Consider the following 14753-nt stretch of genomic DNA (forward strand, 5'->3'; position numbering starts at 1 on the left):
CTGCTTTGCCACCTTGCACAATGCTTATTTTGGTATTTCTGCCCGTTTGCCTTTGAATCCTTGCAAATCTGACGTGCACTTGAGAAGCCCTCGCTTCGTCCAGACCTGGCTGTCTGTGTATCTCCCCCCTCCCACTCAGAGCTCTGTTAACGGTGGCCAGCACGGGCACAAGGTGGACGGCCCCGAGGCAACGGAGGGCGACCGCCACGAGACAAACGGCAAACGAATGGACGCTTACCGTTCGGTGTCCCTGCTGGAGCAAAAGCGCAAGGTTGTCTCCTCCAGCATCGACGTCCCGCACGCCAGGTAGGCCCTCATTTGGCTTTGCGGTTGCGGGAAAGAACTCAGAAAAATGTCAAAAATTGTCATTGATGCTGTGTCTGTCTTTGTGCATATGTGTGTGTGTTGACACGAGTGTGATTTCCCATCGGGGGGAGGTCATACGAGCAAAGTTCAGCAAAGGTTTGGTTGTGTCAACGGAGCGTCTGACATCCACTTTCATCATCATTTGCTCCTCACGGCCACAGATGGTTTGCGTTTTGCAGCGATGATGTCATTGTCCTGTCGTTCCTCAAACAAAGGACCATGCCTCGCGTATGCGCCGTGCTGCCATCGGTTGCCCGGTGGTGCATTCCCATCCTCCATAAGAGGCTTCCTTTAGTTCTACATGACACAGTATCATAATCAATAGTTCTTATAATTTCCTTACATTGTTAACTGCCAATACCATTTGCTAACCAAATGGCCTTCCGGTGACCAATTGCTCGAAGGGGTTAGAGAAGAACAACCTCCGGTCCTTCTGCTGAAATACAAGACGTTTAAGAGTCGCCGGTTACTTGCCGAACCGGCATGATGAGCACTCGGTTCCGCCAGATCTCTGGCCTCAGATCCCGTCATTGAGGCGATGAATCTTCTCGTCGTGTCCAAAATAGTCAAGCGTGGAGCGTCAGGTCTAAAGCCAAAAAGCTCATTGAAACCCAAGACTTGAAATATTCTCTAGGGGAATTCCAGAGAGATGGGCTTAAATCTTGACTTTTTTGTAAACACATTTTCATGCACTGTCCAACAAACGTTGCCAGAATCATGTTTTATTTGGTTCCATAGTATATATGCCCGTTACAATTTTGTAACTATCAGCCAAATCCGCAGCTTGCGCAGCAGCATCATACGCGAGGGGCTAAATGTTGTCTTTGCGTGCGCTGGCCGACGAGCAGGAATCGATTGCTTCCTGGATGAGTTTTTCGGAATCTTTAGCATAATACTCTCGTTTTCCTTCGCCATCTGCTTCTACAGATGCATCCATATGATGCGTTTGATTCCTTGCAATGTGGTGTGTGGTGTTTAACTTCACTAGCAGACAATCGTCGATGCTTTATGTTTTTTTCCCATGCGTCATGTCATCGAGGTTTAATTAATAATCAAATCCTCATCCACGCCCTGCAGTTTATAACGCCAATGTTGAGTTAAAAGCATGTAACAGATGTGTTGGCAAGCTATTTGTTGAAAATCTGCCATTTGTTTGACTCCCCATCAAATGAGCATCTGTTCTGCCTCACATCTCCATCAATCTTTCCCCAAGAAGACGACAAGAGTGAGAATCTCATTTTACGTGGCAATCCCATAAGAAGCCGCCTTGGGTGTCTTTTCCTTGTGAGCGGGCAGCTGACCAGAACTGTAAATAAAAGAAGAGCTCGGGCAGGAAATTTAAAGGCTAATTCATCATCTGCCGGGCTCGCAATCTAGCTCCAGCACTTGGCCAGATGTAGCCTGTAGCAACCAAAGGAACAAAGACTCACTTCTCATGATGATGACGATGAAGGATTTTTATGAGCATGGCTTCAAATAGCCGAGCCTGGCCTGGAGAGTGACGTGGGTGGCAACAAATGAGAGGGTCAGGTTGGCTGGCTGTTAAGTGGGTTCATCTCTTCTGTCTTTTACTGTCTTTCTTTCATTTCCTATGGAGAAAACTTCATGGCTGAGATTTTGCTTCAGCTCCTTTACTTGTTATTATTTTGATTCAGAGCGCCGGTAGAAATTGATCAGGACACGTTCGTCTCTGGGCTTTGGATCAGGCACAGGTGTGTTGTCCTGCCAAAACCGAGGGCTCCTGTCCCAACTTCGCGTCTCTTGGTGTGTGTGTGTGTGTGTGTGTGCGTGTGTGCGTGTGTGTGTGTGTGTGTGTGTGTGTGTGTGTGTGCGTGCGTGCGTGCGTGCGTGTGCGCGTGCGTGCGCGCGTGTGTGCGCGCGTGTGCGTGCGCGCGTGTGCACGTGCGCGTGTGTGCGCGCGCGTGTGCACGTGTGCATGTGCGTGCACGCGCGCGTGGATGCGTTGGCGACGACCGCCCGCGAGCCCAAAATGGATGTGTTTACCACTGCTGGCTCCCTCTCGGCCTGGCAAAGAGGCCTCTGTTATTTTCTTTTGAACGCTCCCTGTTAGCGTCGGAGTTCCTTTTTTTCTTTCACTCTCTCTTGACTTTAGAGCTGTGTATGATGTAATCTGTTGCCAATCTTCAGTAATGAAGGCGTAATTCAGGGGTGGGCAATTCCGGTCCTCGAGGGCCGGTGGTGTCCTGCATGTTTTATAGATCTCCCTGCTGCAACAAACCTGATTCAAATGATCAGGATTGTTATCCAGCTTCTGCAGACCTTGCTAATTATCTGACCATTTGAATCAGGTGCGTTGCAACAGGGTGACATAGAAAACATGCAGGACACCGGCCCTCGAGGACCGGAATTGCCTGTCCCCGGACAGTAAATAGTTGCCAAAAAAACTTCTGGTCCACCAAAATCAAAGAATTTCAATAGAAAGAAATGAGTGCTTTTCGTAGTCAACATTCATTGCAGATTGTTGACCAAACAAAGGACGGCCGCCGTCGCGCTCGTCCTGTCTTTCACTGTCAGCGCTTTTCCCAGCTGTCGCCGGCTTACAAACGACGAGGTCTTCTTCTGTCTCCCGTTGCCACTGTCCTTCCCTTCATCATCTCTATCTCGGCTCATTTCCTATCCCTCGCCTTCTTTGTCCTGTGCGCTATACTGGCGCTGCACACCCCACAGCGTAGAATCACGCCTGGCATCCTGAATGCGATAGGCGCTCATTTGCATGCAGTGCTGCGCTTTACCTGCGGCAGTTGGCTTGTCATTACCCATGCAAATGTGTCAATGTCGATGAAGAATGCTGTCAAACCCCGCTGCTTTCGATGTTGCTGATTACTGGCCCAACATTCATATGACATCTTTTTCAGGCGCACCCCTCCCTTTCATCTCAGCCACTTCTTTACTGCTCATTCCTTAACATCAAGCCATTAAGGACAAAGGATGGGAGAATGCGAGGGTTGGGGGGTGGGTTCTCTCATATTTACCTCTGGAGCTAAGCACATTTAGCCTCTTCATTTACTCGCTTGACTGAACCTCTTCTCTTTGTTTAGCTGGCCGCCGATTCGTATAGATCGAGCTTGCCGCCTGCTAAATGAAAACCAGTTTATGGCATCTCGTGGGAGGATAAGGGGTGGTGACGTGTTTGCTGATGATTTGTGCCAAAGGTCGCCGTGATTGTCATTGCCACTGCCTTTGTTGGACATGCCATAGCGACGCGTACGTCGTCAGAACTTGCATCCGCGTGAATTTTTCTCCTCACCTGCTGGTACTATGTGTGTGCGCGTGTGTGTGTGCACGCGCGTGTGTGCGCGTGTGTGTGCGTGCGTGCGCGCATTGTGAGGACCGGCATGAGTAAATAGACCAAACCTGGGCAAATTACGGCCCGCGGGCCACATCCGGCCCTTTGTGCGTCCCTGTCCGGCCCGCATGAGGCCAATCGTAATTTAAAAAAAATAAAATAAAAATTGTGTCGTGCGTACAATACAACTGTTTTGCTTTTATTTTGAAAGGCGTTGCACTTCCGTGTAGCTTGCGTGCATGTGAGCTGTGCGTGTAGGTGAACAGCACGAAGTAATGCTGCCCTCAAAATGTGTGCTAACGCGAAGAAAAGAAAAGTTGACAAGGAGCGCCGTGTTTTCAAGAAGACATGGACAGCCAAGTATTTCTTTACAGAAATGAAAGGTAAAGCTATGTCCCTGATTTGTGGTACACAGATCGCTGTGTTTAAAGAATATAATTTGAGTCGCCACTACACGACCAAGCATGAGAAAAAATACATGTGTCTGATAAACAGGACGCATCAGAGGCAACTGCAAGCCCAACAAGGACTTTTTATCAAACTTCACACCCAGAGATGGAGCGGCTTTGTCATTTGAGGAAAAGTTAAAGAAGTTAAGAATAAATTGTACTGATTAATAATTGTTTTTTTATTTCACCTGGTCTGTTCAGGTAGTGTGGCAAATTTGAACAGGTTCCCTCATTCCTAGACCAAATTACAGGGGGGAAACACACCCTCACGGCGGCCCCGTGAGGATATGTTCCGCCCCCTTATTTTGAGAACGGTGAGTGCTGGACTCCAACTGTTTTTTTTTTTCTGTCTTCCTGAGGGTCTGTTCAGGTAGTGTGGAAAATTTGAACAGGTTCCCTCATTCCTAGGCCAAATTACAGGGGGGCAACACATCCTCATGCCGGCCCCGTGAGGATATGTTCCACCCCTATTTTGAGAATGATTAGTGCTGGACTCCAACAGTTTTTTTTCTTCTGTCTTCCTGGGTCTCTGCTGAGGTAGTGTGGCAAATTCGAACAGGTTCCCTCATTCCTAGGCCAAATTACAGAGGGGGAACACATCCTCACAGCGGCCCCGTGAGGATATGTTCCCCCCCTTATTTTGAGAAAGGTGAGTCCTGGACTCCAACTGTTTTTTTTTTTCTGTCTTCCTGGGGGTCTGTTCAGGGAGTTTGGCAAATTTGAACAAGTTTCCTCTTTCCTTGGCCAAATTACAGGGGGAACACATCCTCACGGTGCCCCCGTGAGGATATGTCCCCCCCCCCCCCCCCCTTTATTTTGAGTACGGTGAGTTCTGGAGTCCAACTGTTTTTTTTTTCTGTCTTCCTGGGGGCCTGTTCAGGTGATGTGGCAAACTTGAACAGGTTCCCTCATTCCTAGCCCAAGTTACAGGGGGAACACATCCTCCCGGGTGCCCCGTGAGAATATGTTCCCCCCCCATTTAAAACTGGGTATATGTAAATAAATGATTTGTACACTGATAAATTTACAATATTGGATGCTAAATAAATAAATAAACAAAGAGATAATAATGTTTTCCTTCTTTTGGTCAAACAATATTGTCTTGAATTCAAACTTGTCACTGAAGCACCCATTTTACCCCACCTTGTAAGTGCGCACTTCATGTCATTTCGCCATTTGTTTACTGACAACAATACGCTGCCGCACAATGGACCCAACTATTTATCAACAAACTATTGCCTACAAAACAAAACGTGAATACCCAAATGGTATTACGAAGAAGGAGAAGTACGTTATGAGAAGAAAAGCTTCTTTTTACGACTTTGAGGGTAAGATACACAACGTACATAAATCAAGCAAATTTGATCCAGAGACGCACTAAAAATTCACATTGCAGAACCTGCTAATTTCTACACTAACGTCAGAAACTTAAGTTTTAGAGTAATTATAAGACAAATAATTGACTTATAAAATGTTGAACGCAATATATATAAGACACCTCACTATGAAGGAAATTGTTGAATTTGTTGAGTGCAACTCAAGCTAATGTTTTTTTCCAAGTAACTATTTGTAGATCTATTGAGTAAATATTTGATAAATTATCAAACTAAAGTAACATATGTATTCGGTTGTAGACCCATTGAGTGAACATTTGATATATTATAAAACAAATGTTTTTTTTCCCAAGTAGCAAATTTGCAATTAGGTGTATTGAGTGAGCACTTAATAAATTACCACAAGTATGGTGCTAATTCAACGTTTTATTTTTACTTCTACTCAGGAGGGGAGCTGTATTATTGCCGCCAAAAAGGCACAGACCAGGCAGTCCAAGTGAAGGTTGTCTGTGGTGCTGAAGAGGCAAATGACATTTTTAAGAGTTTTCATGCCAGCCCGGCAGGGGCACACGCCGGGCAAAATAAAACAAGACACAGCATCTCTCTGAGATACTACTGGCCAGCGATGTCTGTTGACATTAATGAGTGGGTATGTAAACAATACAAAAAGAGTGTACTTGTTTGTTCATTTTTTTAAAGCCTGCAAAATAATGAATGAAACTATTCCTTTGTATCTTTTGCAAACAATTCAAAATGATTATCTAAGATCTTGCCCTTCTTTTTGCATGCATTTATTAACAATGACTACTTTTCCACATAACTTGCCATTGTCAGGTGTCCCAGTGCACCGAATGTCAGGCAGCTGGCATATCAATAAAAAGCCCAACAGAGGTCATGCCTATACAGGTCAGTTAATCCAGATAATGTTCTCTATTTTGACCCAAGGTCTATATAGTATTCTGTATGTGGCATACGTTATATAAGTATTTTTCTCAGCAACATCAGTTTAACACAATTTGTTTTTATAAATATTTATTTATTAGGTGTCTCAGCCATTCGAACTCTTGGGGATGGACCTCATTGGCAAACTGGCTCATGGATACCAATATATTTGCGTGATGGTGGATTATTTCACGAAATGGCCTCAAGCCTATCCATTGAGGTCGAAGTCTGCTGCTGATGTTACCGCCTGTATCCTAAAATTCGTCTACCAATTTGAGTCGCCAAAAAGGATCTTGACAGATCAAGGCAAAGAATTTGTCAATGCAGTAAGTACTACCGTGTTTGGCAGAAATTATCTTCATCATAGCTGTCAAATACAAGATGAACCTCGATGCAAAGAAACTCCTCCTTTTGGGTACTGTTACATGCTACAAGGAGTATATATTACAATATTACAAATATTGTGCAGTGATACCGTTATTACTGCACTTTATCAATTTCTTTGGCCTTATTTTGGTCAAACAACATTGTTTCTTAATCATATAACATACATAAAAAATAATAACTTTAAACTTTATTAAGAAAAAAAAAAATATATTTTTTAAAATAATAAAATTAAAAAAATAAAATAAAAATTTTAATTAAAAAAAAAGCAAAATGGTCTTCAAGCAAGCTTCAAATATTTAGCATTTAATTTCTGTACATGTTATACACAAAAGAGAGCCTTCCGTTGGAGGCTCCCCGACACATACAAGATGGAACCACCTGCAACACTCGTCACACTGAATCTGGTAAACAAAGAAAAAAGCAAGATCATACAATGCAGCATATTTACAATAATTTACAACGAATGTGTAATTCCATATATTTCTTAATCATCACATGCATCAGTTAACAAGACCTCACATAATTACCCATCTGTTTGTCATGTGTAGCTTCCCCACAAACAAAGCACAAGTCAGATAAATCATCTGTGAAAACAAAGACAGAAGAATTGCTATAGTACCTTCCCTGTGTAAAACTTAACTGAGTTGTATATAGCATTGATAGCACAGTCAGGACCATTTTTTGGGCGGCAATAACATCTCTTGGGTGCATATTACTTACCAGTCTCTAATAGAAGTGTGGTGGCAATTTGCAGCCTGTACCTATTTACATATATCATGTGCCTTTGCTGAGAAATCTATTTCTTCATTTGAAAGATGTTCTGCAAACTGAAAAAGACAATGTCAGATGTTTACAGTGCATAAAGAATGCTTTAAATGTTTGCCATCTTTAGCCTATATATCATACAAAAAATTCTGCTGTCAGACAATAATTTGTTTTAGTCCTTTGTTGTATGAACTCTAAATTCGTTTTTTTTTTAGTTTTGAGTAATGTTTGATTAAGTTTTTGCATAATTGAGTGATATGAGTTCGGTAAATCTAGTCTGTAAATCAAATGCATACTTTCAAAGCAAAGACACCACAAGAGGTTGAAACTTGTTGCCTGGGATGGGGGTCTGTGCCACAAGTCTACCTGCAAAACATTGCACCCTTTCTTGCGCATGAACGCCCTGAAATATAAGAGCCAGTACATCTGTCAGGCAGGGAACAAGGCGGAGGACTCGGATGCAGAGTCTTTCTTTTCACGGATTTATTCCAACAGAAGGATGACCAAAAAGACAACTCAAAGCGCCTCTTGCGAGGGAAAAACACTCGGCAAAAGTCCAAACAAAAAGCGTCGCACTTGGGCGAGACAAAAAGGGCTATGGGGAAAAAGGCACTAACAAAAGGTGTCGCTCTGTGGCGAGACAGAAAGGAGGAATCTTACTGGGAAGTTGTACGGCAAGGAATCGCTGGTGGTCGGGACAAGGCAAGACACACTGGCACAAGACAACGGGAAGACACGGACTAAATACACACAAAAGGGCTGGGACACAGGTGCTGACAATTAGTGTCAACCACACAGGTGCACACAATCGGGATCAGGGAATACAAGACAACAGAAACATAGAGGAAGGAACCACGAACTGAAACGGAAGGGATGACAAAATAAAACAGGAAGTGAAGTCACGACACAGACAAGACAGAAATCCGGAAAATAAACATGACCGCATGACAACATCAACACAAATTTCAAGTTTTATCCGTCAATTACATAATTTGTATTGATAAAAACAAAAACCTAGTCCACTTTCAAAAGAAAGCGCACATCTTCAGTTAAATGTTGATATCACAATAGTACTCTGACTTTTAGAAGCTGTGCTTGATTCCAGGCATTTTTTAATGTCCATTTGAGACTCACCAAGAGGATCAAGCAGTAAGGACCTTTTTTCTCTTGGCATGATTGCCTATATTTTAAACCCAAAATATGAGGTGTTATTATTCATATGCATGAATTATTAAACATTTTACACATACCATTTTTTGCTGTAATGCTGTCTTGTCATTAAAACATTTTTTTACCGCCAGCTTCCAATGATTATGCTCATTTATGCTCATTGACAATAAGCTTGTATTCCACCAGGTTGATCTAAAAATAAACAGAAGAAGAAAATACGTCTGTCAATAATTTCAATAAAATAGGTAAAGAACAAAATTAATGCCAATTGAGTTTTTTAATAAAGTTGTTATAATATCTTAATAATGTTGTTGGGCCACTAATTGGCTCGACAACAATATTAAGACATTTAACTTAACTTCGTTGATAATTTTGCAAGATATAAATCAATAAACAGTACTAATACAGACAGACCTTGAGTCTCTAGCTCTTTCCATTCCATAAATTAGTCATTGCAAATGAGTCATTATAGGAAACCTTTTCCACGCTGATTTGGTTGTGTTTGTTCACCAACAACAGGAGGTACGCGTTTATAACCTGTAATTGAAACGGCAAACAAATTGAAACAGAAAATATACCCCCCCCCCCCAAAAATACAGTGCTGCCAATTAAGACTTGAAACAAAACAGTCAAACCGAGAAACCTAAGTTTCAGATATGAAAACATAATTTTACCTCCGATTCCGGCTCAGAATTGGGTCCAACGTTTATAATGTCCCAAAAGAACAATTTGTACGCCTCGATTTTTGATAGGAGAACATGGACGCGCTTTCCCTTCCAGGCATCTTGAACGTCGGCCAAAAATAAGTCAGAACAATACCTCAAAATTTATAAAACACTTTGTGAGTACAAGACCTATGTGCCACATATCCATAATGTATGTTTTAATATGTTTTCAGTTTTATCATGAATACATCTTACATTTGTCCACATTTTCCCTCGTTTGTCTAAAAGTTAAAGACAGTCGTGGTGGTGTTGCGGTATTAAAGTAGTGGTAAAGGTAGCGGTGGTGGGAGGAGCAGTGGCAGAGGGGGCAGCGGCTGGAAGCTGAGGCTGGAGGATCAGTGACAGTGGGAGCGGTGCTTGGAGGAGCTGTGGCTGGTGGAGCAGTGGGAGAGGTAGCGGTGGTTGGAGGAGCTGCGGCGGGAGGAGCAGTGGCAGAGGGGGCAGTGGCTGGAGGAGCTAAGGCTGGAGGAGCAGTGGCAGTGGGAGCGGTGCTTGGAGGAGCTGCGGCTGGTAGAGCAGTGGGAGAGGGAGCGGTGGTTGGAGGAGCTGCAGCTGGAGGAGGAGTGGCAGAGGGGGCAGTGGCTAGAGGACCTGAAGCTGGAGGAGCAGTGGAAGTGGGAGCGGTGGCTGAAGGAGCAGTGGCAGTGGAAGCGGTGCCTGGAGGAACTGCGGCTGGAGTAGCAGTGGTAGAGGTAGCGGTGGCGGGAGGAGTAGTGGCAGAGGGGGCAGTGGCTGGAAGCTGAGGCTGGAGGAGCAGTGACTGTGGGAGCGGTGCTTGGAGGAGCTGTGGCTGGTGGAGCAGTGGGAGAGGTAGCGGTGGATGGAGGAGCTGCGGCGGGAGGAGCAGTGGCAGAGGGGGCAGTGGCTAGAGGACCTGAGGCTGGAGGAGCAGTGGAAGTGGGAGTGGTGCCTGGAGGAGCTGCGGCTGGAGGAGCAGTGGCAGTGGAAGCGGTGCCTGGAGGAGCTGCGGCTGGAGTAGCAGTGGTAGAGGTAGCGGTGGCAGGAGGAGCAGTGGCAGAGGGGGCAGTGGCTGGAAGCTGAGGCTGGAGGAGCAGTGACAGTGGGAGTGGTGCTTGGAGGAGCTGTGGCTGGTGGAGCAGTGGGAGAGGTAGCGGTGGTTGGGAGGAGCTGCGGCGGGAGGAGCAGTGGCAGAGGGGGCAGCGGCTGGAGGAGCTAAGGCTGGAGGAGCAGTGGCAGTGGGAGCGGTGCTTGGAGAAGCTGCGGCTGGTAGAGCAGTGGAGGAGGGAGCGGTGGTTGGAGGCGCTGCAGCTGGAGGAGGAGTGGCAGAGGGGGCAGTGGCTAGAGGACCTGAGGCTGGAGGAGCAGTGGAAGTGGGAGCGGTGCCTGGAGGAGCTGCGGCTGGAGGAGCAGTGGGAGAGGGAGCGGTGGTTGGAGGAGCTGCGGCTGGAGTAGCAGTAGCTGGAGGAGCAGTGGCTGGAGGAGCAGTGGCTGGAAGAGCTGAGGCTGGTGGGGATGGTGACTGTGTCACCCAGGAGGATGCTCCTTTTTTGTTTTCATACCTATGAGGAACTTTTTGTTTATTTCTTCTTCTTGATGTGCCAAAATCTTACCTCGTAGTGTTCTGGCACTTGAATGGGGTAGCGTGCCTCTCTGCTGAACATTAGAAAGTAAGGCGAGTACTTTGTCGTCATTTGTTTTTTGGTCCGCAGACCAACCGTAACTGCATCCAAATATTCATCCCAGCTTTCTGGATGCTGACAAACCACTTTGCTCAGAACTCTAAAAAACAAAATAAGTTTTAAAATTTCGCTGGTGACAGTGTTGTTGTTTTTTTTATTAATTTTGGAAAATTGTATATAAATGACTCCACTGACAATTTTTAAACCAAAATGTGTTTTTCTGACCTAACAATTTTTATAGTGCATGTTATTTACTTTGAAAGTGCCTTGAAAACAAAAACAAACTCATGAGCAACATCATAACAAGAAATCGTCAAAGATTAATTTGGGTAAACGAAGTATATTCACCTTTGAATTGTCCCATTTAATTTTTCCACCAACCCATTAGTTTGGGGGTGGTATGGTGAGCAAAGGCTTCTTTTTATGTCGAGCATTTCACATACTCTCTTGTTGATCTCCAGTTGCCAGGGGAAAGAATAAGTAATTGAGTTGGGCAATTTTGCAGTGAAATAGTGTTTGAGAATGTGAGCTATACTATACTGGCTTTGCATCACAAATACACAGAAGGGAAATACAGCACCCACAACTGCAACAGTCACAAAACACGGACAAAATACAATGAGCAGTAAGAAACTTTTTTTTAAATTTTACTCCAGCTATTTTATGAAGTTCCACATCCTTTCGTTGCTTTCATTGGCCACACAAAATAAAGTAGCAGGCCAGATATGCCCTCAGGGACTTGTATTTGACAGCTATGATGAAGATAATTTCTGCCAAACACGGTAGTACTTACTGCATTGACAAATTCTTTGCCTTGATCTGTCAAGATCCTTTTTGGCGACTCAAATAGGTAGACGGATTTTAGGATACAGGCGGTAACATCAGCAGCAGACTTCGACCTCAATGGATAGGCTTGAGGCCATTTCGTGAAATAATCCACCATCACGCAAATATATTGGTATCCATCTTTTGTCTGAGCCAGTTTGCCAATGAGGTCCATCCCCAAGAGTTCGAATGGCTGAGACACCTAATAAATAAATATTTATAAAAACAAATTGTGTTAAACTGATGTTGCTGAGAAAAATACTTACCGTATTTTCCGGACTATAAGTCGCTCCGGAGTATAAGTCGCACCAGCCATAAAATGCCCAAAAAGTGAAAAAAAACATATATAAGTCGCTCCGGAGTATAAGTCGCATTTTGGGGGCAATTTATTCGACAAAATCCCACACCAAAAACAGTCATGAACGAGCAACAAGTTCAATTCATTAAATAGCAACAACAGGCTAAACAATAGGTATGCTAACGTGACAAACTCAAACAAAGAGCTGAGAACGGGCCTGACGTAACAACATATAGAGTGATTAAGGACAACTATTACATGAATAACATGTTTATAAAACCATCGGTGTCACTCCAATTCATTAAATAGCAACAACAGGCTAAACGATAGGTATGCTAACGTGACAAACACAAACAAAGAGCTGAGAACGGGCCTGACGTAACATATAGAGTGATTAAGGACAACTATTACATGAATAACATGTTTATAAAACCATCGGTGTCACTCCAATTCATTAAATCCATCGATCGTTCTTTGTCAACAATGGGTGCGCACGGCTGAGGGCGCTTGCACTTCAAAATATTCCACAGGCTCATATAACGATAGATAAACTATATTTCAAATAACTAATACAAGCCAATAATATTATCAAACCATCCGTGCACTTTAATTCAATTAAATCCATCGATCAAATTCCTCGCCCTTTGTCAACATCGCCGCACGTGCGCCCTGCGTCAGCCTCGTCTTTATTCCACAGATCTACTATATAACTATATTGTAGCGTTAACAAAGTACAAGGATAGACGTGGGTTTGGTAAACGGCTCTTTATTAAACAAAACAAACTTCCAAGCGTGTGGCGGCGTGGACTTCCAGACAGACCGGGCGTGCGTAATGGCCATGTCCGAGCCCCGCGCACCGTTCGCGGACAGCCACTCGGCCGAGCGCCGGCCCCCGACTCAGTAGAGTAGGACCGGGCGTGCGTAAAAGCCATAATAGTTTTTCAAACCTTCTATGTCACTCCAAATCCTTAATTCCTTCAAACTCTTTGTCCTCCGTGTCACTTAGAAATGATCACCGCTAATGATGCCGGTAGTCCTTATGTGGGCACGTTTGTATGTAAACAACCGCCGCGCCGCGCGACTGACGTCACTTGAAATAGTAATCCATTGGTACATCACGGTTCTCCAAACTTTCTTTCTGCTGCTCGATTACTGTTTTCAGCTGCATATTTTACAACTTGAAGTTTGTAACCTACAAAATATGAGTTTCTTTTTGGTGCCATTTTTCTTAAGCCCACCCAGTTGATGAGTCACGGCCAACGGTGAAATTTAGAGCGCCCTCATCCAGTTTCGTCTGAAAATATAATTTTTTTGGGTTGTTTTATCAAAGTCAAAGTCTGCTTTATCGTCGATTTCTTTTTTTATTTTTATATACTAAGACACACAAAGAGATTGAAATTATGTTTCCACTATCCCTCGGTGAGATAGTACACATATGAATACAAGCAACACAAAAAACCCCAAGAAGGCACAAACAATGAATAAATAACAGTGTTGAATAAATGATAAATAAACAAATAATAATAAATAACTAGAAAATGCAATTTCTGGAGAAATTGCGTGTGAAGGCGAAGACTTTGACTCACTTCTTGGGGAATGATGCCGAATGATGTTGAAATGAGTTGAATTACTTGAGAAATGTAGAAAACAGAGGTGAAAAACGGAATTTTGGAGAATTTGGTGGAATTTTGGAGGATTTGGTTGAATTTCAAATCTGAAAATGTGGAATTTATGGTAAGTGGGAATTTGGGGAATAGGTAGGAAAAAGATGAAGAGTTGAAAGTTGGAATGGGTTGAATCGGTTGAAAAATGTAGAAATTAGAGTAGAAAAACAAATTTTTGGAGAATTTGGTTGAATTTCAAATTTGAAAATTTGGAATTTTTTGTAAAGGGAAGTTGTGGAATAGGTAGGCAAAATATGAATACTTGAAAGTTGGAATGGGTTGAATCGGTAGAGAAATGTAGAAATGAGAGTAGAAAACGAAATTTTGGAGAATTTGGTTGAATTTCAAATTTGTAATTTTTGGTAAGTTGGAAGTTGTAGAATAGGTAGGCAAAAGATGAACAGTTGAAAGTTGGAATGGGTTGAATCGGTTGAACAATGTAGAAATTAGAGTAGAAAAAAAATGTTGGAGAATTTGGTTGAATTTCAAATTAGGAATTTTTGGTAAGTGGGAAGTTGTGGAATAGTTAGGCTAAAGATGAAGAGTTGAAAGTTGGAATGGGTAGAATCGGTTGAAAAATGTAGAAATCAGACTAGAAAAACGAAATTTTGGAGAATTTGTTTGAATTCCAAATTTGGAATTTTTGGTAAATGGGAAGTTGTGGAATAGGTAGGCAAAAGATGAACAGGTGAAAGTTGGAATGAGTTGAATCGGTTGAAAAATGTAAAGATTAGAGTAGAAAAACGAAATTTTGAAAAAATTCGGTTGAATTTCAAATTTGGAATTTTTGTTAAGTGGGAAGTTTTAGAATAGGTAGGCAAAAGATGAAGAGTTGAAAGTTGGAATGGGTTGAATTGGTTGAACAATGTAGAAGTTAGAGT

The 14753-nt window shown here is 43.3% G+C and overlaps 1 protein-coding gene across 3 annotated transcripts in view; it reads left to right on the forward strand.

Moving 5' to 3' along the window:
- Window positions 1-14753, forward strand: part of znf704 (zinc finger protein 704) — a 50235-nt gene that overhangs the window by 4158 nt on the left and 31324 nt on the right. For all 3 annotated transcript variants that reach the window (XR_015855091.1, XM_088365553.1, XM_088365554.1), the window contains exon 2: window positions 140-306. Coding sequence is in view for 2 of the 3 variants with exons in the window: in XM_088365553.1 (XP_088221679.1) it covers window positions 140-306 (167 nt within the window). In the remaining variant the exon portion in view is untranslated. The remainder of the gene's footprint in view (window positions 1-139; window positions 307-14753) is intronic.

The sequence above is a fragment of the Syngnathus floridae genome, chromosome 21 (genome assembly GCF_059516105.1).
Source record: "Syngnathus floridae isolate MCC-2025c chromosome 21, RoL_Sflo_1.0, whole genome shotgun sequence".
Lineage (NCBI taxonomy): Eukaryota > Metazoa > Chordata > Actinopteri > Syngnathiformes > Syngnathidae > Syngnathus > Syngnathus floridae.